The sequence below is a fragment of the Rosa rugosa genome, chromosome 1 (assembly GCF_958449725.1).
Source record: "Rosa rugosa chromosome 1, drRosRugo1.1, whole genome shotgun sequence".
NCBI classification, from domain to species: Eukaryota; Viridiplantae; Streptophyta; class Magnoliopsida; order Rosales; family Rosaceae; genus Rosa; species Rosa rugosa.
In genome coordinates this window covers 50,372,782-50,397,549 of record NC_084820.1, presented here as the reverse complement: position 1 = coordinate 50,397,549, position 24,768 = coordinate 50,372,782, and the positions used below count along the sequence as shown (strand labels likewise).

Genomic DNA, 24,768 nt, shown 5'->3' with positions numbered 1-24,768 from the left:
CATAGTTGCTTCTTTGACTTAAACATTCCTATATAACTAAACCGTAGATAAATATATAGAAAATGCAAGTGACTAGTTTGGAAACATCAAGAGGAAATCATTACGTTTTGAATAATACTACAAATATAATATACAACTACTAAGAGAGGACAACCATAATTACAAAAAAGAAAAACGTCGACCTTTTCTCTCTGTTAGGGTTTTTTTTTTTCTCTAGCGGGGAAATTGATCGAGCTCTGATTTGATGGAGGCGGAGGAGACTATCGTGCATCTAGTTGGGGCCAAGGATGCAATCCAAGATCCTTTTTTCTATGTATGTGGCCACTTGCTCTCTCAGAAACGGGTGTTGCTTCCGTCGTTCTCCGCGGCGATTTTCGGCATCTAGGGTTTGAAAGAACGAGTTCTGATTCGTAAAGAGGAATGAGGGATCCTTGTTTTCCAATTCAAGGAGCAGGAGATGAAGGATCACGTCCTAAACGGAGGACCGTGGTTCTTTAACAATTCGATGCTTCTCTTGGCAGATTATGATGGCATCCAGGATCTGGCGGAGGTTCCGCTGAATTCAATGGAGGTTTGTGTGGCGGTGAAAGGGTTGCGCATGGCTATGAGCAATGCTCGTGCCCTGACCTTGCTCAGGAATGCCTTGGGGCGCTTTGTAAGGTATGACCAAGCTGCGTTACAGAAGAAAGATCTCGTGCAAAGGATCCGGGTTGTGCACGATGTACACCGCCGTGTATGAGCTCGACATACGTACTCGTTTTCAGCCGAAGTGGCGATGGACTTGGAGCTGAGGTACGAGAAATGCCATGGCATTTGTCAGGGCTGTGGCTTTTTTGACCATAGCCTGGTTAGCTGTGACAACGTGTTGACGGCTGCGGCGTCGGGGAGCACTGCTCCAACGTTGGCAGCAGTGTTGGTGGCGGTTGACGCGTCCGGAGATGGGTCGCCCGGTCAGTCTGAGGTGCGGTCAGTTGTGGTTCTGGTTTCAGAGTTCTGGACGGAGGAGGCTAGGGTTGCTGGGTAGGCATCTTCAGGTTTTGGGGTGAAGTGTGCGGCCGATTCGAATTTCTCGGCAGGAAACCCTATTTTGAAAATAGGATTTTTTGCTGGGCCGGGTGACAGTGGCCTTGAAGGTGCTGGGCCTGGGGGACTGACTGTGGACTTGGGTGGTGAGTTGGATGGGCTGGTGGATGAGAATTGATAGGAGCATTTTAATGCGACGTTTTAACTGCATTTCTCTACATTTTTCTGCGCCATTTCCTTGAAAAATCCTTGTTTTGGAAAGTTTCCATTCTTTGATTGGGAAAGTTTCTATTTTTTTAGTTTCTATTTATCATTTTTAGTAAGTTTCCATTTTTTTTGGTAGTTTCTATTTTTCATTTTTAGAAAGTTTCCCATTTTCAGTTTAGGAAAGTTGTCATTTTTCATTTTAGGAAAGTTTCTATTTTTCTTACTAGTTTCTATTTTCAGGACCTCAGAGCTAAAAAGTGGAAATGAACTCACAAATGGAAAGAGGAGCTTGCGAACGTCAAGGGGAGCAAAAATGAGAAACAATGGACCACATAAATGAGCAGAAATGAAGAAAAGAAGTTTTCCTGCTCCAACCAGGAAACCCTGCGAAAGGGGAGGAGAGCTTACCAAGCAAGTTTCCAACGCAACCATGAAAAAGAAATGAAGAAATGAAGTGTTATGGCGTTGGAATGTATAAAGGCTTGAAGTTGAAGCAACAAGGCCCAAGAACTCTCAAGACTTATTGGATTTTCGGCAAAATGGATCAAAAGCCCATAAAGCCCATGCAATTAGGGTTTGTGACGCAAGATGCAACCCTAGAGATGTTTGCCGTGAAATACCAAGGGGAGGAGAGAAAGTTGGCGTGAAAATCAAGAAGAAAATAAAAGATTACGGTGGAGATTTCTTAGGGAGATTTTAAAGGAAAGAGAATATGTGTTGAACACAAAAAGCTCCCAAAAGGTGACTAGATTCATTCCTATATATATTTTGGCCGAAATAAAAGAGAGAAAATCAGAATATTATCAAGGAATTTCGGCAAGAATATTTAGGGAGATATTTTAGAGAATTTTGTGATTGGTTGGACCACATCATAGGGCTTATGTGGCAAGCTAGCATTGGAGGAAATTATGTGGAGTTATCAAGTAATTGCCGTGAGAAGCCCTAGAGAATTACACGGCTTGGAGAGCAAGGAATTCATTCCCTATATATACTCTCTCATTCTCAACGTCTAGGGTTCCCCTCCTTTGCGTTTAACTTTAGAAAATCAGAAAACACTTCCCTTTGCCGTGAGCTTTTGATGTCTTTTCTCCATCCTCTAGTCATCTCCACGAGTTCAAGCAAGGCCAAAGGAAGAAGAAGAAGCCGTGAGCATCACCATTCATCCCCATCCTTGAAGCTTGCTTTCGAGTTTCAAGAAACCACAACGTGAATCATCCATCTCATCTTCATCCACGGTGTAATCCGATTCTCCTTTGTAAACCTTGTTTTGAATTTCGTTGGTTATGAACTAGTTGACATATTTGTTTGAACAAGTTATTATTTCTGGAATTTTTATGATTAATTGAAATTTTCAGATTCTTATATTGCGATTCATTGTTGCTTTTGTGTGAGTGTTTGATTAAATTTGCATGATAGATATCTTTTGTATTTGAATCTTAAATGGTTCGAAACTTTTAGGGTTTTTATATGATTGGTGCTACGAATTTAAGAACATGAATCAACTTTTTGGTTTTGTGTTCTTAAATCGATAAGTAGTAAAGGTTTTGTGCAAAAATCGGATTTAATCAAAGAGAATTGCAATTAGGTGGACTTTTTCATACTAAGTTGCACACTTGAGTTGATAGCCTTTCTAGGTGTTTATTGCGTTGAACATGTCATGATTGACTAGCTTTCTAGGGCTTGAATGCATGTTTGATAGGATTAGTCTTGGTGCTTTCACTTAGATTAATTAGCATTGAAAAGTAAAATATGGGAAATTGTTTGCTTTTAACGTTTCACATGATCAACTCCTCTTGCATGACTTTGATGAACAATATTAGGGTTTGAATCAATTTTAATTATAGTTTTCGGTTTTGATCTTTGTTCTCTCATTCCATCTTTATGTTTATGTTTTTGCATTTTAATTGTTTTGTTGACTTAGTTTATTTTCGGAAAAACCAAAATCAAAACCCCCCCTTTTTGTGTATAATGTTTATATTTGTGAATATCTTTGTGATTATTATACTTTATTTTAATTTTAATTGTTTAATTGTTTGAAAATGACAGGTGTACCCTCAATCCCCGCAATAGAACGATCCCTATTTGCTTATACTACTAACGATATTTCAGGGTTAAATTATGCGCTTGCAAAAAGCTCATCAAGAATGTTGGTGGGCCAGCTTCTGAGGTGGCACATGGGCCTGATATTACTATTTACCCAAGAATTTTGGGGGTGCGAAAATTCAGCCATGGTGAATGGACTATGGAGAAGCGGCACAAACCTACCTTGGCAATGATACCTCATGAATTTCATCTTGGTGAACTTGTGGAGGTCCCCGTTATTGTTGGGAAGACTCCGAAGAAGAAGGGTCGACGTAAGGGTCGTTGGAACAAACCTAAGTCTCAAAATGGTGAGCTGGAAAGCAAGAGGACCAACCTGTTGCCGAGGTTGTTGGATGCTGAAGAGCCTAAGGCAGGTACTAACTCCGACCCCAAGGGGAAGGAGAAGGTACATGTTTAGGGTTTCAACAAGATAAGACATTCTGGACGCGAGCCTTTGTAGTAGGGGTAATTTCTATATGTTTTTCTAAGACGTTTCTAATTGATGTTTATACCACAATTGCGTGCTTGGCAGATTAGACTAGATGAATATTTTTTTCCTTAGAGGGCAAGATTATTCTTGCTTAGGTTAGACTTGCTGTTCAGCGAGCGTCTCTTAGATTTTTAATGAGTTTAATTATGGCTTAGATATGTTTATCCGGTTTGTCCCAAAATTTCTTATGTAAGTTCTGTTATACTCTGACATGTTTATCATTACTTGATTATTAATAAAATCAACCCTATTAAAAAAAAAGAGAGGACAACCATTAATTAAGACAACGATGGCTCATTATTTTGTGTCTTGAAATATTTTGAACCCCAAACTTATTATGTATCCACATGCTCATGCCATTCCCTCCCACCTACACATAACTCGGCCTGCCTACCTACTCATAATCCAATTGCTTCTAGTTTAAGACACAATTAAGATTTTGCGAAATCCATTAAATTTTTTCTTTAAGGTATAATTGCTTAATTTTCGATTGCAAGGTTTAAATCTCAGACATACTGCTACATTCACATTTCCATGTCATTTAAGGTAAAGCATGAAATGGTATATATTTGACTACATTGCACGTTTAAACTTGTGACATGATTATTTATTTGGAATAAAAATGGATGAATTAAATATCAAATCTTAAAAGAATAAGATTATTCTTCTAGAATCTGTAATCTATGCCTAAAGAAAATAGTAAACTCTTTTACTTTTATAGATAAGACCTACTTTTTTTTTTAGGGGAAAGGAATATATATTCCTGTGATCAAAAAATCATACGACCGTACAAGGTCAATCTAGGGGATCCAAAGATCACGCATTACATTCCTTGCTCAACTGACTACACAAATAGTCAGACTAACATCTAAAAAGAAGATGCAAAAAACTAAAATCCAAAAAGAAAAATGCAAAGAAAACTAACAACTAAATTTATTCTAAACACAACCCTAACTCTCCGAATCTGCCTTGAGTAGCACTTATATTCCCGAAAAAATGAACTTGGATCGGAGATTTTTCATTTTCAACACATTTACAGTAAGCAAGCATTCTATTATGTCATATCCATTCAATAATTATCCATTTGTCTTCACTGCTACCGTTTGAATCAAATAATTTGAAAGAATAGATTTATTTTCATAAAGAATATACATTGAATGTATTCAAAAATACCCATAATGATTACTGAAGACCTATGATTCAAAATATGAATCTACTCAAATATAAATTCACATTGAACAATTTGAAATCCTCATATTAACTTCTTTTATTTCCTTTTCAAATATATTCAAGTAGTATAACCCTTTGGACAAGCAAATCTCTAGCTAGCTAGAATTGAAATCTCAAGTGCATAATAAAACACTTCTTTTATTTCCTTTTCAAATATATTCAAGTTGTTTAATCCTTTGGACAAGCAAATCTCTAGCTAGCTAGAATTGAAATCTCAAGTGCATTAATAAAACAAGGTACAACTATGAAGGATGATGTCAAGTTGAGTAGGACCTAAACAAGACAAGGAAACCAACCAAACTACACCATGCACAAAGTAATACAGAGAGAGGAAATGCATATAAAAGAATTCAACATGAAGACAAAGGAAAACAAGAGGGTGGGATTCTCCCAACAATCTCGGCAAGTTTCTTATTATACAAAAGACTTCTGAAAGAGAAGGCTAAGCCATTACCTATGTGCATTTCCAGCCCTCAAATCCAACTGATTGAGAGTTTTATGTGATGTTTACAGTGAAGACAAATCCCAAAGGTTATATCAAAGAAAGGTAGAATTCCAAACCCTACAGCTATGTCAATGTCCCATGTAGAACACCCCATGCATCTTATAATGAGCCTCACCACACCATAACCCTTCCTCCTTTCACCATCCTAAAACCTTTTCGCCTCCATCGGCACATGTCCTGTCATTTGCAATCCTGCCCTTAATGCTCCAACAGTGCCCTATCAATGTCAAATTATCAAAGGTTTCTATTTCATCCAAATGATTAAAAATTTTGTTGAAAAATTTGCGTAATTTTACTTTTCATACGATATCTAAAATATATTCGGAACTAATTTCTATGCACTAATATTTCAACAATGACCTGAAATTTCCGTAAATTCAGATCACCGATGTTTCTATCGAAACCGAAATTGTGAACATGGCTAGTTTTCCATTCCATCATAAGGATCACATCCAAATGATAACCAGGGCCCCGGCATTACCGTGGGCCGGCGCCACATATGATGGTTTCTCTGTCAATTATGCCCAAATAAATTAAAGAAAAAACAGATAGTGAAAGGGTATATAAGTAATCTGGGACAAATTCTGTTGCATAGAATTGTGTACACAACACAGAGAGGAAGGAAAGACTCAACCTTTTTTTGAGTCCGCCTGCTTTCATTTCTCTCTGATCTCTATCTGTGTGTGGATTCACAGCTTTCAGGTAGAGAGAGAGAGACTGAGAGGAGAAAATCAAGGGGAGCTTCTTAAAAACCGAAACACGACTCAGTCAGTCTCTCCTCCATATCTCCTTCACTCTCTCTCTCTATCTCTATCTCTCTCTCTTTCCATATCTATCTGTCTCTCTGCAGAGAGAGAGAGAGAGAGAGAGAGTTGTACTGAGCAGAAGCGAAAGACTCTCCCTTTCACAAATCAGTCACCATGATCTCGCTGAATAGAAGCTGCTTCCTGGTAATATATACCAAACCCTTTTCTCAGATCACAATTTCAGACGCACCCACTTCACAAACAAAATCAAAACAGATTGCTTTTTCAATTTATATGTCATCTGGTTTCCCACATTGAAATCTCGAGTCTTTCTGGGTTTCTGATTGCCAATTGTTTGGTATAGAGCAATTCGAATTCGGTGAATCAGATTTCCATTTCTGCGTCTCCTCCATTTACATATAGTTTTCATCTTTATTTTTATGGCAGATTATTTGTAATGGAATGGCCATGTCTCTCTTTTTTTATTTTTTATTTTTTTTTTATAATTATTATTGGTTTTTGTACAGAGCAACGGGGGCATTTCTGGGAATTGTAGCCCGTTCTCTCAGGGGCAGAAGAGGCGGTCGGCTTCGCTGAAAGTGGTGGCTGTAGGGACGAACGCCGCCAGGAAAGGCGAACGAAACGGCAGCATAGTGATGGAGAACGCAGCAAAAGAAGTTGTTGAGCTGAAATCTACCGTCCATGGTGGGGACAAAGACGTGTATGGTGAGGATACTGCCAGCGAGGACCAACCTGTCACGCCCTGGAGTGTGTCTGTTGCAAGGTCTGAGCAAAGAGTAATTTGCTTTACTAATATAATATTGTCTCTTGTAATATCGTTGTTCTTGCAATTCTAATTTCGATGACATCTATGTTGTTTTCCCTTTTTATTTTTGTGGAAGTCACATAATTAATTAATTTTTCTTTTAAAGTGAGATGGAAGATATTGTAGGCTGGTTGCTGAATTATCTAGACATATATATGTATTATCAGACTTGCTCACCTAAGGGACTATGATGGACAAGTGAATCTCAGCCACATGTATTAAATTTAAATGCTGAAATTTCAATAACTTAAAATTGTGAAGTTATTCTCAGCCGTCAGATGGACTTGTTCTTCATAGTCCCTCAAAAACTGTCATTTAGATGAGCAAGTCTGATTAAAACTGTATGCATTATATGTTCTTATGTAGTTATTATAACTATCCAATAGACACATGCATGAGAAGTTACCTCAAAATAGTCCCTCAAAATAGTCACTTTTACTTGTAACTGCTATTGAAGTTACAAGTATAGTTCTCGTGCAATATTGTTTGAGTGTATAACTCTTTTGTTTTGGACCGTCTCAAATATTGTCTTGTTGCTTTTGTTGTTAAATTTGGTCCTGGGTTTTTGTACTTTTGTTTAGTATATCCTGGATTGAGAATTGGTATTTGTCATTGAAGATATAAGTGTATGCAAGGAAAATAACTGGGTAGTTAATTCAGTAGATTACTTTTTGGTTCATGCAGATATATGTTGAGGTAAAATCTGTTGATCAGACTAGGCATCTGTATAACAAAGTAATACTACTCGTAGAACTGAAGTTCATGAAGAATCTTAAGATGCAACCATAGAAAAGAGTCTAATGCAAAAGCTCCACAATAGTTAGTATGAAAATGTAGAATAATTTGCTGGCGAAAATGATGACATGTTTATTTTGTTCACTATGATATACTCCATTTTGGCTGATTTACATTTGCTTGCGATCAATTCTTGGGACGAATAGATATTAGATGCCTGAGCACACTTTATGAAGACTAGATACTGTGGCTTTTTTATTTATTTATTTTTTGTAGAAGAATGAAGACTAGCTACCATAAATATCTACTCTGTCAAGTTGCTGTGATATTCTAATGTACTGATCTCTGGACTTATATTTCCTTTTTGGTCAGTTCAGTTTACTGGTTTGTCTGAGTTGGTACTCTTGTTGAAATTGAATAAAAAAAAAAGGATAGAAATTCTCTTTGTGATGATGTATTATTGGCACCTTTTGTACTTATTACTTTTTCTTTTTGGTGTGTGTCAGTGGTTATAATTTGATACGAGATCCACACCACAACAAAGGTCTTGCCTTCTCTGAAAAGGAGAGAGATGCCCACTACATGCGTGGTCTTCTTCCCCCAGTTGTTATTTCTCAAGAACTTCAGGTCTTTTGATCCGCTTATACTTGCTCTGAAAATTGCACCACTTTTCCTCTTTATATTTTTACATGATAATGGTAACCACTTACATGGTTACACTTTTGCTGCTAATCTACTCAACAGGTGAAGAAAATGATAAACGCCATCCGCCAGTATCAAGTTCCCCTGCAGAAGTATATAGCCATGATGGATCTTCAGGTAACCATAATTGAAATATTTTTTGTTTTACTCCATCTTTCACTATTGAAACAATGAGGTTTACACTCTATTTCTATTCAATCATGCTTTCAGGAAAGAAACCAGAAGCTATTCTACAAGCTTCTTATTGAGCATGTTGAGGAATTACTCCCAGTTGTTTATACTCCAACTGTCGGTGAAGCTTGCCAGAAATATGGAAGCATCTTCCAGCGTCCCCAGGGTCTATTCATAAGTTTGAAAGAAAAGTACGTTTGACTGCAATTCATATATATATATATATATATATTTTTAGCCAATTCCAAATTGTGTTGAAGCTGATTGCTATTTCCTTCTTGGCATCTTTAAGGGGAAAGATTCTTGAAGTGTTGCGGAACTGGCCAGAGAAGAATATTCAAGTCATTGTTGTCACTGATGGAGAGCGTATCCTAGGGCTGGGGGATCTTGGCTGCCATGTAATTAATATGAAAATTTTTTGTCAACTTTTTTTGATAACCAATATGAGATACCTGACTATCAATGTGAAACACTGCATTTTTTCCTCACCAAGTAGTCAATTGATATCGATATATGTTATGATTTCAGGGGATGGGTATACCTGTTGGCAAACTTTCTCTATATACGGCACTTGGAGGAGTTCGTCCATCTGCTGTAAGTATCAACATGATCAATGTTAAAGCACAGCAAACTAACAGCAACACACCAGCATTCACATCAGTTATGTTTGTTACCTATACTTACTGACCATATTGTCATTTTTTTTCAATTTGTTCAGTGCTTGCCTGTAACCATTGATGTGGGTACAAACAATGAGAAGCTGTTGGATGATGAGTTCTACATAGGGCTCAGGCAAAAGAGGGCAACTGGGCAGGTCTATGATATGTTTCCTTTACTTGTTTGGTGTTCAAGTCATTTGAGATGAGTTATGTTGTTTGTTGTCTTACTTAAGTAGGTTTTATCTTCTTTCTTTAGGAATACGCAGAACTCCTTCAAGAATTCATGACTGCTGTGAAGCAGAATTATGGAGAGAAAGTTCTTGTTCAGGTATTTGGTGATGAAAAATGTCAGCCTTCAATTATTTGGCATTGTTATTGAACTTTACAAATACATCTTTTAATTGGCATTCCTAATTCGGTTTCTCTTGCTCTGTAGTTTGAGGACTTTGCAAACCACAATGCTTTTGATCTTCTTTCGAAGTATGGTGCAACTCATCTTGTTTTTAATGATGATATTCAGGTAAGTTGTCGAGGATTTTCAATAATGATATCTGAAGTAAAGTAATTTAGAGAAGCTTATCTCTAATATTATTGAATTTATTCCAGGGGACAGCATCTGTGGTCCTTGCAGGACTCTTGTCATCTTTGAAGTTAGTAGGGGGATCCTTGGCTGATCACACATTTTTATTCCTTGGTGCTGGAGAGGTGAGGACATCTTAGGTTGCAGCCTGTACTTTCACTACTTAAGTCATAAGGAATAACTCTGTGAATTCTTATTGATATACATTGTTAAGGGGTAAGTTGATAGTGTGAAAAATTTAGTGGTTCCATCATCCAAAACCCTCCTCTATCATTTCTCTATGGGAGTTCCCTCACCTGTCCAATGACCATAACTGATGTCCCTTATGCTACTACTCTATTTTGTTGTGTTTATTTGTTGTTTCATGGTTCCAGGCTGGCACTGGCATAGCGGAGCTCATAGCCCTTGAAATATCTAAGCAGGTCATGATCTCCTCTTTGTTTCTTTACTTTGTAGAACAAAAAACTTCTTTAAACAAAGAGTGGTATCAGAATAAATTGGACACATTTAGAAAGTGCTCTGTATTCATTGCAGACAAATGCCCCACTGGAAGAAACTCGCAAGAAGGTTTGGCTTGTGGACTCGAAGGTAGTGAGAGCTGATCTAATTCTTTTCTGTCTGATGTAGACTGTAGTTTCTTTCCATCAGTTTTCATTTGTTAAGAAATTCATTTGCAGGGATTGATTGTCAGTTCCCGGTTGGAATCACTCCAACATTTTAAGAAGCCTTGGGCTCATGAACATGAACCAATCAAGACACTTGCAGAAGCTGTTAATGTGTGAATCTCTCTCTCTTCTCCCCCCCTCTCACTTCTTCTTCTTCTTCTTCTGTCCTCTTTCTCACCCTTTCCTCCACACACGCATAGACAGAAAAACACTTTAGAACAGACTTTTTTGGGTCACTAAAAGTTCTTGTCCTTCATATTCAGGCAATCAAGCCAACGGTGTTGATTGGAACGTCAGGAGTAGGAAGAACATTTACTAAAGAAGTGGTTGAGGCTATGGCCACCAACAATGAGGTATACTATTCCCTATGTGTGTGTGTGTGTGTTTTTGGGTTGTTCTATGAGCATGAACAGCATCCATACATGATGTAAAATGTCTGCATTTCAAACAATTTTTGTTGTGGCTTAAAGCTTTTGATATCCTAAGCTTGTCAGCGTCAATACATTGTCACCATTGTTGACCTTTACTCTAATAATAATTGAGAATTTGCATCTCTAGAAGAGAGCTGACTATATTTTCTTATGAACTTCTAATAGAGACCCATTATTCTTGCTCTCTCCAACCCAACATCACAATCTGAGTGTACTGCTGAAGAAGCATATACATGGACACAGGTAATGATACATTGTTTAAAATTGTATCACTCAGTGCATACTTGATGGTTAGAGTGATTTGTTTTCTTTCATGGTTCATATGCCTCTGATATTTTATTCAGGGTCGTGCCATTTACTGTAGTGGAAGCCCATTCCCACCAGTTGAATACGAGGGAAAGGTTTACACTCCTGGCCAGGTATTAACTGTTGATAGTTTGATAATGTCCTGAATTGACATTTGTTACAACATGATCTAGTTTTTTGGTCAGAAATACCTTTCGGACCATGTTGGCAACTAATTTTCTTGTTTTCTTCAGTCGAATAATGCCTACATCTTCCCTGGATTTGGTCTCGGTTTATTGATGTCTGGTACCATTCGTGTTCATGATGACATGCTTCTGGCAGCCTGTAAGTGCACAAGAACATAACTTGCATCATTAATCTTTGTTATGTAATATATTTTTAAAATTATAGATACCAGTAGAGACTAGAGAGTTCTATTTTAGTCAGTATTTAATAGATTCAACTAAAAAAGAGGTTCTTGTATTTATAATAACACTTGGCATCTTATGCCATGTTTGTTCTTTGGAACAGCGGAAGCTTTGGCTTCACAGGTATCCCAGGAAGATTTTGACAAGGGACTTATATACCCTCCATTTACAAACATCAGAGAGATTTCAGCACATATTGCTGCTAAAGTAGCTGCTAAATCATATGAACTTGGTTAGTCTTTTTTTCACTGGCTAGGCCTTCACAAGCTTTTATAGAACTGAATAAGCTTAAATGGTAATGTTATAAAATTGGGTTTTGTAGGTTTGGCTACACGCCTCCCCCAGCCAAAGGATCTGTTCCAGTATGCTGAAAGCTGTATGTACAGCCCAAACTACCGAAGTTTCCGGTGAAATCTTTGAAGCTCCTTTCCAGGATCTAGAAAGTTATTTGAAGTTTCTTTCGTTTTGTTGGTTGTACCCAGGTTCACTAGAGTCCAAACGAATCAGTCATTTTATCTTTTTTGTTTTTGTTTTTTAATCTTCAATTATTTTTGGTTCCCTTCTCACTTCTATAATGTAGCTTATATAGTAGATGAGAAGTAGGACGGGTGCAGGTAGTTGTTGGGTTAGGGGTCAAATATAGTTTGGAAATGTTATGAACTCTCAAATTTTACATGAAATAAACCTCAAGTTACGTTTGTTACACCATCTACTTCTTGCTTAGAAGTTCCTCACAAACAAAGACGTGTACGCATTAAGAATAGGTTGAGAACTCCCAGAAGAAAACTGAAAAAATATATATATATTTTATATGGAGAGCATTGCCACAAACTCAACTTGCAGCAACATTTGGCAAAGCCTGTGATGCAGATTCTGTCGCATACAAGCTTTTTGATGTTCAGTGTCTATCATGCCTCAGCAAGTTGCATGGTCGACTTTGGATTATAATGTTGGCAACATAAGGTGGATCGATTTGGGAAAAAATATTTGGCTTTTCCTGATTCGATGCTTGCGGTTGAGGAAAATGTTTCTTTGATCCTGCAACATAAGAATGGCAAGCTCTTGGTTTCACCAAAGAAGAAGAAGATTGGTCGTCCCAAGGGAAGCAAGAATAGAATTAAAGCCCCAGATGAACAGGAGGGGAAAAAGATTCGTAAGTATAAGCGTCGGGGAAAAGTCTTGAATTTTGATTCAAATCTTGAGGCAAATGAACCTGAAAGTGTTCTTGAACATGATCACGTGCAGATGGGGGAGACTGAGTCTACTCATTTGGTGGAGGCTACTGCTGCAGAGGGATCGGTGGATTGTGACTCATCACATTCCACCAATAGTCATGTTTAATTTTGTTTTGGATCGCAAAAATCAGTGTCTTAGTTGAATCATTTTATGTCTACTTTGAAGTTTTTTAGTTTTTGTTAGAATAATGGTGCGTGAATTTCCTAAAAGGTGGGTATACTCGGGATTTTACTAGAATAGGGTTCCATGAGGTTCTAAGGAACAATTCTTTCTATCAACCCCATATGGGTGTTTCATTTCATCTTTTCTCTATCTTTTCCATATTTTACAAGTGAACTTAGATCTACTTTCATTATTTTTCTTCCACTCATCATTTCACTCTTCTTTTTCTTCCCTATATAAACACCTTCTCCTCTCATTCTAAAAAACACATTCACATACAACACAACAACATCTCTAAGATGATCTAAGTTCTCTCTAGAGCAAACCTCTCTAAGAGCAACTGCTCTCCTTCTCTTTCTCTTACCGGTGATCACACTCCTAGTCCTAGTCTTCTCAGAAGCCGACTTTCAGTGCCACCAAACCCTCTGTCAACGTGCTTCGGTCCTAGTCTCCTCGGGAGCCGACGGTAGTGCCGCGACCACAACGGTTACAGAACCAGCCAAGCAAGGGTAACGCCCTAGCAACCCAGCCAAGCTAAAGTCACGCTTTAGCAAGATCTCAATACTTCCCGGTGATTTCGCTCTGCTCAATCTGCAATATTGAGTATCGATTGTGTGAACAAGAAGAAACTACAACAAAGTCCTTACCACAAGGCACAAAGAATCCCGCGACGAGGTTGGTGCTCTCCTCGTCTACAATCGCTTGAAAGAAGTCAGGTCAAGGGACACCCCCGACGACCGCACCCGAACGGTGCTGGCACGCCCGCGCAGAAAAGAGACTGTTGACCAGCTGCAGCAAAATTGGAGCCAAACACTAGGTACTATTAAGTTTTGTTCGTTTTGTTCCTACCTACTATCATTGCACTCTTATATATTATTCTGTTTCCTTGATGAAACGCGGTGGCCCCATCTTGAATTTATTTGTTTAACTATAACTGCAGTTGTTAGAATTCATCCTCTATTTCGAAGGTAAACAGTACGTTTTACTATTCATCATTTCAATTGCTGATAGGCTTGAGTTAGTTGCTATCTGTAATAACACTAGCAAAGAATTAAGAAAAGAAAGAGAAAAGCTAAGAAAATTGAAAAATTTCAGAGAAAATCTGAAAAGAGAAACTCCAGATTATTAGGATATTATTTTCAGAATCCAAGAAAGAATTTATAAAATCGAAGAAGAGATTGAAAATCTCTTATATACTCTCAAGGAGGAACAAAAACCTCTTGATTATTTGAGCATTGGTTAGATCCGCACATCACTGGTATCAGAGCTTACAAAGAGCTCAGCAAGGGAATCCCCTATGGGGACAATTTCTGATTTAATAATAGAGAAACTGAATTCTCTATTAAAATCATCTGATGAAAAATATCAGAACCTGCAGAAAGAATTAGCTAGATGTCAAAACCATCTAGAAAAATTACCTGATATACTCCACCAATTAGAAAAATTGGAAAACAAACTGGATTATATCAAAGATCTTCCAAAAACGGAAGAAGAAAAACTAACAAGTGTTAGTAGAAAAATCAATGAACAGCAAAAAACGCTAGATTCAATGAAAAATATACTGAAGGACAAGAAAGTGCCTACAGTAAAAAAGAAAGCTAATGGATTCAAACCATTAGAAAGACCAGAAAAGAATCCTGTTCCAAATATGATTTTTCTAGATCCATCAACTAGTTCTACTAGTATTCGGTATGAAAATCCGAAAGAAACTCGAGATGTTAATATGATGAGCATCTTCGGGAAAAAGAAAGGAGTACAACTCCTAAATTCTGAAGAATTTGAATACAATGAAATCGAGCATGAGGTAAAAAACGCCTCAATTCCAAAGCTAGATTTCAAACAAATATACAAAAGGGGAACATTTGACCTGATGGACAGCCATCATTTCAAATTACTGGAATTTACAACCCCCTCTACAACAGGAGAAACAGATCTATTACTAATCACTCCTGCTGAAGTTGCCAGAGCAAAAGCAAAAAATTATCAATTTATGCATATTGGAGCAGTCCAAGTAGGCATAAAACTTCTTGCTCGAGAAGGCATAAACTGTTCAGTCCTATGTGTCTTACAAGACAATAGACTAACAGATTTTCAAGCTAGTCTGTTGGGAACACTAGAAGCATCTTTGTGCAACCAAGTAGCATATTTTAATTGCTTCCCAAATTTCTCTACAAGCTTGAAAGATGCAGCCCATTGTCTCCGACTGAGAGTCAAGACAGATGACATATCTATAAAAAATGATATGCAAGAATTGGCGATAGTATACAGAATATACTATAAATTGATGAGCACCACCGTAGAGCCAAAGACAAGGATATCAAATATCCCTGGTCTAACTACTGGATTCCTCACCAGCCAGAAGAACCATTCACAACAGATCCACAAGGTTACTTGGAATGAGGTAACTTTTCCTATTGAATGGAAATTATCTGGTCCGAAGCTACCAGCAGAAAGTGCAAAAGCTAAAATTTATGAAAGTAGAAAGACTAGAGAAATCAGTCTAAATTTTGAAAATCACAGAAAAAGTGATGCATGTCCAGAGAATATCAGGATAAACAAAAATCTTCTCAGAAGAAGCTATAGCACTAGAGAAGCTAGTACTAGTGGCTCGAAACCCACTATTGAAGAGCCAATTACTGAAGAAGACCTAGAAGCTGATCTAAACAGACCAGTTAATATGCTTAGAGCACAAAAGCTCTATGATCTTTATAAAGAAGCAGAATTTTGCGAAAACAACCCTGAACGATTAGAAAAACTAATCGAGGAAATGAAAAACTTCAATCCAGGAAAGGAAAGAAAACTCCTTCCCTACCAAGATGTTGAAATGGAAGAAGGAGAAAGCTTCAAAACTGTGATCACTGGAGAAAAGGGAAAGGTGAAACTCCCTATACAGAAAGCCCCTACGGGCAGAAATGGAGAAAGAAATTCTCAAAGGTTTGTCCCAGAAGACAAGATACCCAGAGTACCAATTTCTAACTATGGTATCTGGCTAGATTTAGATAAAGCTCTAGACAAGAGAAAAACTCTTGACCAATGGGTAGATAGTCTGATGATGGCATCTGCTCTTACCCTTGGAAAATTTGAAGCCCCTGATCTTCAGATGTACTTTGAAACTACTCTCACAGGAGTAGCTAAAAAGTATTATTTATCTTTCAAAGAGACAGCCAGAGGAAAAAAATGGCTGGAAGACATCAAAGCTTCGAAATCTCCGTATGATTTTGCAGTACCCCTGTACGATCAGTTCTGTGGAGATCTTTCAAATTTGAGTGAAAAAGCTAAAGAAACGGCCAAATCAAATATCTATGCTCTCAAGATCTGTGACATGAGATATTTTGAGGAATACTTGAATGAATTTCAAGAATATTACTGTACAATTGGTGAACTAGAAAATACTGATCTAGTCAACCTGTTGCACAGGAAACTCCCTGAACCTTGGAGAACAGCTGTGCGAGAAAGCATAGCAGAAAAACCAATTGAAAGATTTTCAGTTGGAGGAATTGCCGACAGAATCCGGCAATTACTGAAAGAACAATGCAAAGCCAATCTTAGAGCAAAGATGGCCAAAAAACAACTCAAAGGAGTTGAAAATTTCTGTTACGGAATATTGGATATGCCAACCAACTGGGGATGTCATGAATCCAAGTTTTACAGAAAGAAGAAAGGAAAATATTACTCTAAAAAATTCAAAAAGAGTAATAGTCAAAGAAAAAACTAGAAATTCAAGAAAAGTTCCAATTACAAGAAACAACAGGATGAAGATCCAAAAAAGAAATTCTTCAAGAAAAAGAAGAATATTCATCAACCTAAACAATCAAGCAAGAAAGCCTGCAGATGTTGGTTATGTAAAGCTGAAGGGCACTATGCCAATGAATGCCCGGAAAAGGGTAAAAGATCTACTAAAGCCCTCTTTGAAGAATATGAGCAGGTAGTAGAATCAGCTAATATGAAGGGCTACGAAATAGCCTATTCTGATGATGAAGAAGACGACGGATCAGTTTACTCTGCCTGGGCTGAAGAAACGGATTCTTCTGAGTCTGAGACAGATTCTGAAGTAGAGTACTTTGAATCCAGACAAATGAATGTTTTGAAAATCAAAAACTGGGAAGAAAGCAAGACAGAATCATTAATGTCTTCTTATCAAGTGAACCCTGGTACATTTGTTTGTGACTTCTGCTTATGTCATGAAAAGAATGGTCTCCCTATGTTTTGTGAAGAGTAAAAAAAGACTTATCACAAAGAATGCTTCATAGCTGAAGCAAGAAGAAAAACCAAGAATGGCCTTGTCAGCCAATTGGTTGAACAAGAATATGAAGAATACTTCTCTGAACAAAAAGAGAAAAAAGTAGAAATTTTGTTCCAAAAAATTATGGAACCATCTTCTTCAAAAAAGGAAGAAATCACCGATGAAGAAAAAACTGGTGAAACTCTAAATTTTGAACTGGTCGAACCACCAGAAATTGTTCCAGAAGAATGTAAACCATTCATTCCCAAGAAACAAGCTCAAGAAAATGAGCTTCAACAATCAAAAGTCGTCTCTACGAGTAGATACAGCAACTACATAGAGATCAGACTAAAATTCCCTGATCACAAAAAATATCATCTACATGCCTTTGTAGATAATGGATCAGGATTTACAGTTGCAAAAAGATTTGCAATTCCAGAAAAACTCTGGAAAGAAGAAAAGAAAACAGCTACTGGTGTTACTTTTGATGGAAGCCATCTCACCATGAATAAAGTAGCAAAAAATGTTCAGATCACCATGGTGGAACATTTATCATTCACAACGTCTGGCAATCTGAAGGCCAAGGCGCAGATTTCTTGTTGGGAAATGATTTTATTCTCCAACAGAGATTTATTCAAGATGAAGAAGCAATAGGCTTCAGGAAAGGAGAACGGGTGTTCTGGGCAGATAGGCTTACTCAGGCCAAAAGTATTGTAGGTCCAAACTTTACTACACAATACCAGAGATCGCAACAGAATAGTGGTGATCTTACCCCCTACAAACCCAAATTTGAACCCATACTCCAAATCAAACAACAAGAAGAATTACTTGTTGAAGAATCTTTTGAAGAAGAAGAAGAAGAAACTAGTGAAGAAGAAGAAGCTAGTTTCATTCATGAGCATAACCTCAAGCACTTTCAGAATAAGCTTGAGTCTCAGAAAATCCCCACTCTTGAGAAAATCAAGAAACTACTCGAACAAAACATCGATGTAGACCCTCAGAAGTTTTGGGGAAAAGACCTAGTGGTCTGTGAATTGAGATTACATGACATGAATGCTATCTGTCATGTCAAAGCCATTCCTCAGTACAAAGAGGAAGACCAAAAAGAATTCAGAAAAGACATTGAAGATCTCATGAACAAGAGATTAATTCAACCGTCCACTAGCCCTCATCATGCTCCAACTTTCTACGTGAGAAATCATGCAGAAAATCTAAGAGGAAAAGCTAGAATGGTAATTGACTACAGAGATGTCAACAAAAAGACTGTCAAAGACGGTGTTTCTGTGTGAGAATACGGTAACTAAGAAGCATGATGGGGAGAGAGAGAGAGATGACACCGGATGTATAGTGGTTCACCTTGCACTTGGGGCAAGACTACGTCCACTTAGATATTTTACTATGAGTGAGGTCAAGTGACCTTTGTAGTGATACAAGTGTGGGGATCATGGATCCATCCCTTTCCAAGAAGGGGAGGACTTCCCTTTATAGCTAAAGGAAGTCTCCATCTAGTTTACATTTCCGATGTGGGACAATAATACATATATTGCTTCCCTTGAAGCCTCTTGGAGAGCATGGGAGGGTGGCCTCCTGACTAGATACCGGCCGACCTCCACCACGGCAACGTAGCTCGGGTGTCGGCCTACCGGATGCATGCCATAGGCGGGGCTAGCCATGCCGCGGGGCCCACCTATGAGGTCGTTGATTATGCTTGGCGGTATGTAATATAAGTGATATCAACAAGTCCCCCAAGTCCCCGAGTAAGAGGCGCTTCTTGGTTGGGGAGTTTAAATGTGATGCCGCCAAGTATGAGTGATGACCTCGTTGAACGCTATACCCATACTAGTCCCCCAACTCCGTAAGTAAGAAGGGACTCTACGGGTAGGTTGGTGCCACGGGGCCCTCATCACGCTAGTACCTGCAAATAAGATAAGAGTGTACAAAATACATATTGATTGCGCTAGGGCAATCTAAGTGACATTTGAGTCAAATGCATCGAGGTGCATGAATGTTTATGTGAGATGCATGTTACACAATGTGTGTATGCACATATTATGTAATGTTTGACATACGACGTATAAGTCGAAAATGTATGTGTTTGTGATAGCATACAAAGTGCATATGATGCATAGATGTGTGATGAACACAATTATATGTACATAATGATATGTATATGTTGTATGCATATGATGCACATGCGTTAGGATCGGGAGATTTGTTACTCGCCGAGTCCCCCAAGCCACGTAGTTAGTAAAACGGGAAGTTGGACTTGAGTTCGCTCGTGTTGAGCGGGTGATAGATTTTGTGAGTTTTGTCCTATGGTCTTATTAATTGGATGTAAAAGAAATTTAATTGTTGCGATCAACAATAGGTGAAAAATTTCAATATTTCCATTAATAGACCATAGCACAGAAGGTATGAGTGTGAAGCTCAATGATAGTCCCGGTCGGGTACTACCTCCACTTGTGATAAGTGGTATGAATAAGTCCCCCAAGTGTACAGAACGCTCGGGAGGTGAGATGACTAAAAAGCAAGGGACTGGACCTTGGCTTACCCCGCCTCCGGTACCAAGTGGGGTAGATTGAGGACTTGAGCCTATGGTACCCGATGGGGTAGAATGAGGATTTGGGTCTCTGATACCCGGAAGGGTAAATGAGGACTTGAGACTCTGATACCTGGAAGGGTAGATTGAGGACTTGAGTCTCTGATACCCGGAAGGGTAGATTGAGGACTTGAGCCTCTGATACCCGGAAGGGTAGATGAGGACTAGAGCCTCTGATACCCGGAAGGGTGGATTGAGGACTTGGTGGTACCTCGCCCGGGGCAAGGATTTGGATGCAAGGGACTGGACCTTGGCTTTTGTAAGGGAGCTACTCTTTAGTGATCCCGTTGGGATACCTCGCTCGAGTAAAGGATTTATGAGGGCCTGTGGGCCTTGTGTATAACGACTCTGGAACCCGTTGGGGTAGAGTGAGGGCTTGATGTCTCTCGTACCCGATGGGGTAGCATGAGGGCCTGATGCCTCTAGTACCCGATGGGGTAGCGTGAGGGCTTGATGCCTCTCGTACCCGATGGGGTAGCATGAGGGCTTGATGCCTCTAGTACCCGATAGGGTAGAGTGAGGGCTTGATGGTTCCGGTACCCGATGGGGTGATTGATCCAATGATCCTGGTGGGGTGAGAGATTGGTGTCTCGTACCCGATAGAGTATTTTTGGCCTTGGGCCTCCGGTACCCGATAAGGGTTGGGCTGACTCGTATACCTAGTGGAGTAGATAGGCTCCGGGCCTCATGTAGCCGATGAGGTGAGTGAGGGCTTGATTCGGGTGGGATTGATGAGGGCTTGAGCCTCCTTAACCCAATGGGGTTGAATGAGGGCCGGTAGGCCTCCTTTACCCGGTGGCGTGGCCCCGGGTAGAATGATGATTTGTGCCTCATAACCCCGTAAGGGTATCTGGTAGCCTTGGGCTCCGGTACCCGGTGGCGTGGCCCCGGGTAGAATATATAATGGCATTGGCCTCGTAACCCCGCTGGGGTACCTCGCCGATTGGAGAGGATTTTGTAAGGACATGACCTTGGCTTAATTGATGAGCAATTAAATTGAAGCATTTGACACTAATTTGTAAGGACATGACCTCGCCGTATTTGACACTAATTTAGTGCCATATGTATATGTAGCAATTTTAATTGATGAGCAATTAAATTGAAGCATGGCATGTATGTTTAACATGTACTTGTAGTGGAAATGCTAGTGAGAATTTGCACTTTGTAAGCATGCTTAAGAATTATGGAGACATTTAGAGCATGACATAAATATTTAGGCATAGTGAATATGTTACTAAGATCGATCATCATGTTTTGTAAGCATGCTGAGATAAGTAATTATCAAGGCATGTAAAGCATGGCATTGGCTCCACTTGAAAGAAAGTAAGATAATGACTTATCTGGAGCCGATAGAACGAGATTTCAATGGTGTGAAAATAATTGAAGTATCCGATGATAAGGCTTTATTTGAAGTGCTCCCATCGACCATCGAGGTATCGGTTCCATTGTGAGGAAGTTCCCAATAGGGATAATCGAACCTCAAGAAAAAGTAGATGATTTAGCACATAAGTTTGTTAATAAGCAACATCAATAGTTTACTTATGTGAAGTGATGCGCATATAGGATGTGTTTGTATGGATATAATTTGATTATATAGTACCAATGAATAAAGATAGAGTCCCACAGATGCGAGTAATTGTTCATGGCAATTTGATGGACTAGATTGCTCTTCATGGTGAAATAGCGTAATTATAGTTACATGCATGACATTAATAGACAACCAAATATTTGAATTTCACAAGCATGAGCAAGTGTGAATTTGGTGAAGACTAATTAATCTTGTGGTCATGAGACATGCCTATGTAATTGAACACATAATTGAATATTTGAAACACCCAAACAAGTGGAATAAGAAGTAGACTAGCTTGTATGTGTGATTCAAATGATAAGTTTATATAATGTGGGCAAAGTTTGTATTGTGTGGTCAGAGAGACCATGAATGATACTTAACTATATATCTATTTACGAATGTAAAATTGATAGGTAAACTAGACAAAAGTACTACTCCAACCATAGGTATTGAGTAGGCATTTGAAAGTGTAAAACTTTTAATTTATTCTTTGCTGGAAGAATAAGAGGTATGCATGCTTGGATTCCATTATAATTGAATGATGGGAAAGCATGGATACCATGTATATGTGTAGGCATAATTAACGCATGGCAGTTTCACATTGGGTGAGCAAGCCTAGTCTCTAATACACATGCAGCAGCTATATACAAGTTTGTTTTCTTTTGATGGATTATGATAAATACAATGGCAATTGCATAATTGGATCGACCATATATTATGTATTTATGCTTGAGAGGAGACTGGTACAAATGGTAGCACAATATATATGGGATGTCATGCTTTGTGATTGAAGACCGCAATGACAAGTGTGAATGGTTGTAATAATTCACATGTGCCTGTCCATTAGTGATATATGCAAGATACATTATTGTAAAGCTCTGTGCCTCTAGAAGATTATATAAGCTGAATGAGGAAGCAGCTGCATATGCAAATAATTAAGAAGACAAGTGTAGGATGCATTTTGATACGTGTCACTACATATAGCATAGCAGATTATATCCATTGGGAGCTATGCACCGTGAGCATTTTAAACTATTTAAAATAAGAGGCACAGAAGACATGCTTTGGCTTTAGTAAACAGTGTGAAAATTAAAAACTCATCTTTCGTGCTGATAGCAAGCTGAAAGCTTGGACATGCTGCCTGATCAGCGTGAGGCCAAATTCCCGGTGGTTCATGGCTGGTGGCCTGAACAATGATGCTCGGTGAGTGCCCTGGATTGATGGGGACGACCTTGGCATTACGCTGAGCGTTATGCGAAGGAGTTTATTCCGTCGTTCCCGGTGCCGGCGCGAATAGGAGAAGAGATTGCTGGATATGGCCAGAAGATGTTGGGTGTACTGAGCAGTTCTTTCTCCTCTCGTTCTCTCTTTTTTTTTTTTTTTTTTTTTGGAGTGTGAAAATTACTTGAGAGAGCATGGGTTGGTGAAGGAGGCTAGCGGGTGCCGGAACTTAGCTCCAGGTTGGGTCACCGAGAGGCCTTGGAATGAGTCACCTGGAGTAGAGTGCGACTTGACCGGGATGTGAAGGTGGTACCGGTGAGAGTCTACCCGGATGGGTGGTGCTGTTGTTATGATAAGTTGTTACCGGTAGGTGTAGGTGCTGCGGGGGAGGGAAGTCGACACCGAAAAGCGAAGCTTCTGCTGGTGAGGGTACTGGTGATGATCCGGGGTTCTTGGGTGCCCAGAGCCTTTGCTGTTATGTACATGGGCGAGACCGCAGAGAGCGAAATATCGAGCTCACACCTTTTGGGAAGCTAGAGAATGCCGGTGAGGTACCGGGAGGTGAAGCTCTGAGTGCCGGCGCGAAGATATTGATAATGGGTACCGGAGGCTTCGACCAAGAAGGTGAGTTGGAAGGTTAAATTCCCGGTGACCCAGAGGGGTGCGAGTAGGACCCAACGAGTATAGGTGACGGTGGACTACTAGCGGTGCTGGGAGCGACTCGGAGTCCCGGATAATGGTCATGGTGCCAGAAACTGATGGTATCGGTGAGAGTCTACTGAGGTATAAGGTGCCGGGAGGTTGAGTACCAGGCTGGGTGTCCAGAGCTAGCTGACTAGGATGAGTTTCTCCCGGGAAGGGGCTCCATGGTGTGATCGATGGGCTTGGTCCCGTTGGAGGCAAACGGGGTCGGACCCAATAGTAATGCGCATTGAGGCTTGCCTGTGATGTCCGAGAACTAATGGTGTCCGGGAGAGTGGTGGTGATCACCGGTATGCGGAAAAGAACAGAGACCCAGAGCACTTCTTTTCTTCTCTTTTGTTTAAACCCCGGACGAGTGTGATGCTTGGAAAGAGCAAGAGTTGGAGGAAACCAGTGGGTTTTTTAGAGTGAAGGTTGACCCGGTACTTTTAACTAGTGAATAGTGAAGGTTGACCCGGTACTACGCTGGGTGGCGGAAGCAAGTTCCAGGTTGCAGCGGGTCCAAGTAAAAGTTTGTGCCTCCGGGATGGTTTGAGTTCATGGGTGTCCAACTAAGATTAATTGGCCCGTGAGGAGAGGGTGCGGTGTGCATGTACCCTCTGGCTTATGAAAGTCCCGAAGAAGAGTGAGGCATGGGAATGAGGTTGAGGGTACGGGGATGTGCATGTACCCGGATGGCTCATGGTACCCATCCATGACTCTTGCTCAAGGTCGGAGGTGTCTCGCGTACATGATTGGTGGTTCCCGTACATGACTCTTGCTCAAGGTCGGAGGTTCGTACCCTAACTCCTAGGGACCCTCCTTCTATGAAGCATGATAGGAATCATGGGCGAGCTGAATATGAGCGGGAAGAGCAACATGACTTTTTGTATCGATTCCCACAGACGGCGCCAATGTTTCTGTGTGAGAATACGGTAACTAAGAAGCATGATGGGGAGAGAGAGAGAGATGACACCGGATGTATAGTGGTTCACCTTGCACTTGGGGCAAGACTACGTCCACTTAGATATTTTACTATGAGTGAGGTCAAGTGACCTTTGTAGTGATACAAGTGTGGGGATCATGGATCCATCCCTTTCCAAGAAGGGGAGGACTTCCCTTTATAGCTAAAGGAAGTCTCCATCTAGTTTACATTTCCGATGTGGGACAATAATACATATATTGCTTCCCTTGAAGCCTCTTGGAGAGCATGGGAGGGTGGCCTCCTGACTAGATACCGGCCGACCTCCACCACGGCAACGTAGCTCGGGTGTCGGCTTACCGGATGCATGCCATAGGCGGGGCTAGCCAT

General features: G+C 39.7%; 1 protein-coding gene across 1 annotated transcript; it reads left to right on the top strand.

Moving 5' to 3' along the window:
• Positions 1 to 6,130: 6,130 nt before the first annotated feature.
• LOC133725293 (NADP-dependent malic enzyme) lies at positions 6,131 to 12,468 on the top strand. The gene is made up of 20 exons (XM_062152500.1): positions 6,131 to 6,487; positions 6,811 to 7,067; positions 8,351 to 8,471; positions 8,589 to 8,663; positions 8,757 to 8,908; positions 9,010 to 9,115; positions 9,246 to 9,311; positions 9,436 to 9,531; positions 9,633 to 9,704; positions 9,813 to 9,896; positions 9,983 to 10,081; positions 10,331 to 10,378; positions 10,491 to 10,544; positions 10,634 to 10,732; positions 10,885 to 10,974; positions 11,218 to 11,295; positions 11,397 to 11,471; positions 11,592 to 11,682; positions 11,869 to 11,997; positions 12,088 to 12,468. The coding sequence occupies exons 1-20, from the start codon at positions 6,458 to 6,460 to the stop codon at positions 12,174 to 12,176; spliced, it is 1,911 nt and encodes a 636-aa protein (XP_062008484.1). The 5' UTR covers positions 6,131 to 6,457; the 3' UTR covers positions 12,177 to 12,468.
• Positions 12,469 to 24,768: the final 12,300 nt, after the last annotated feature.

Excerpts from the sequence above, each read along its gene's own strand:
- LOC133725293 (XM_062152500.1), top strand. The coding sequence starts at position 6,458 with ATGATCTCGCTGAATAGAAGCTGCTTCCTG. Across the intron at positions 9,312-9,435 it reads GAGGAGTTCGTCCATCTGCT|TGCTTGCCTGTAACCATTGA; the intron begins GTAAGTATCAAC and ends CAATTTGTTCAG. Across the intron at positions 10,082-10,330 it reads TATTCCTTGGTGCTGGAGAG|GCTGGCACTGGCATAGCGGA; the intron begins GTGAGGACATCT and ends TCATGGTTCCAG.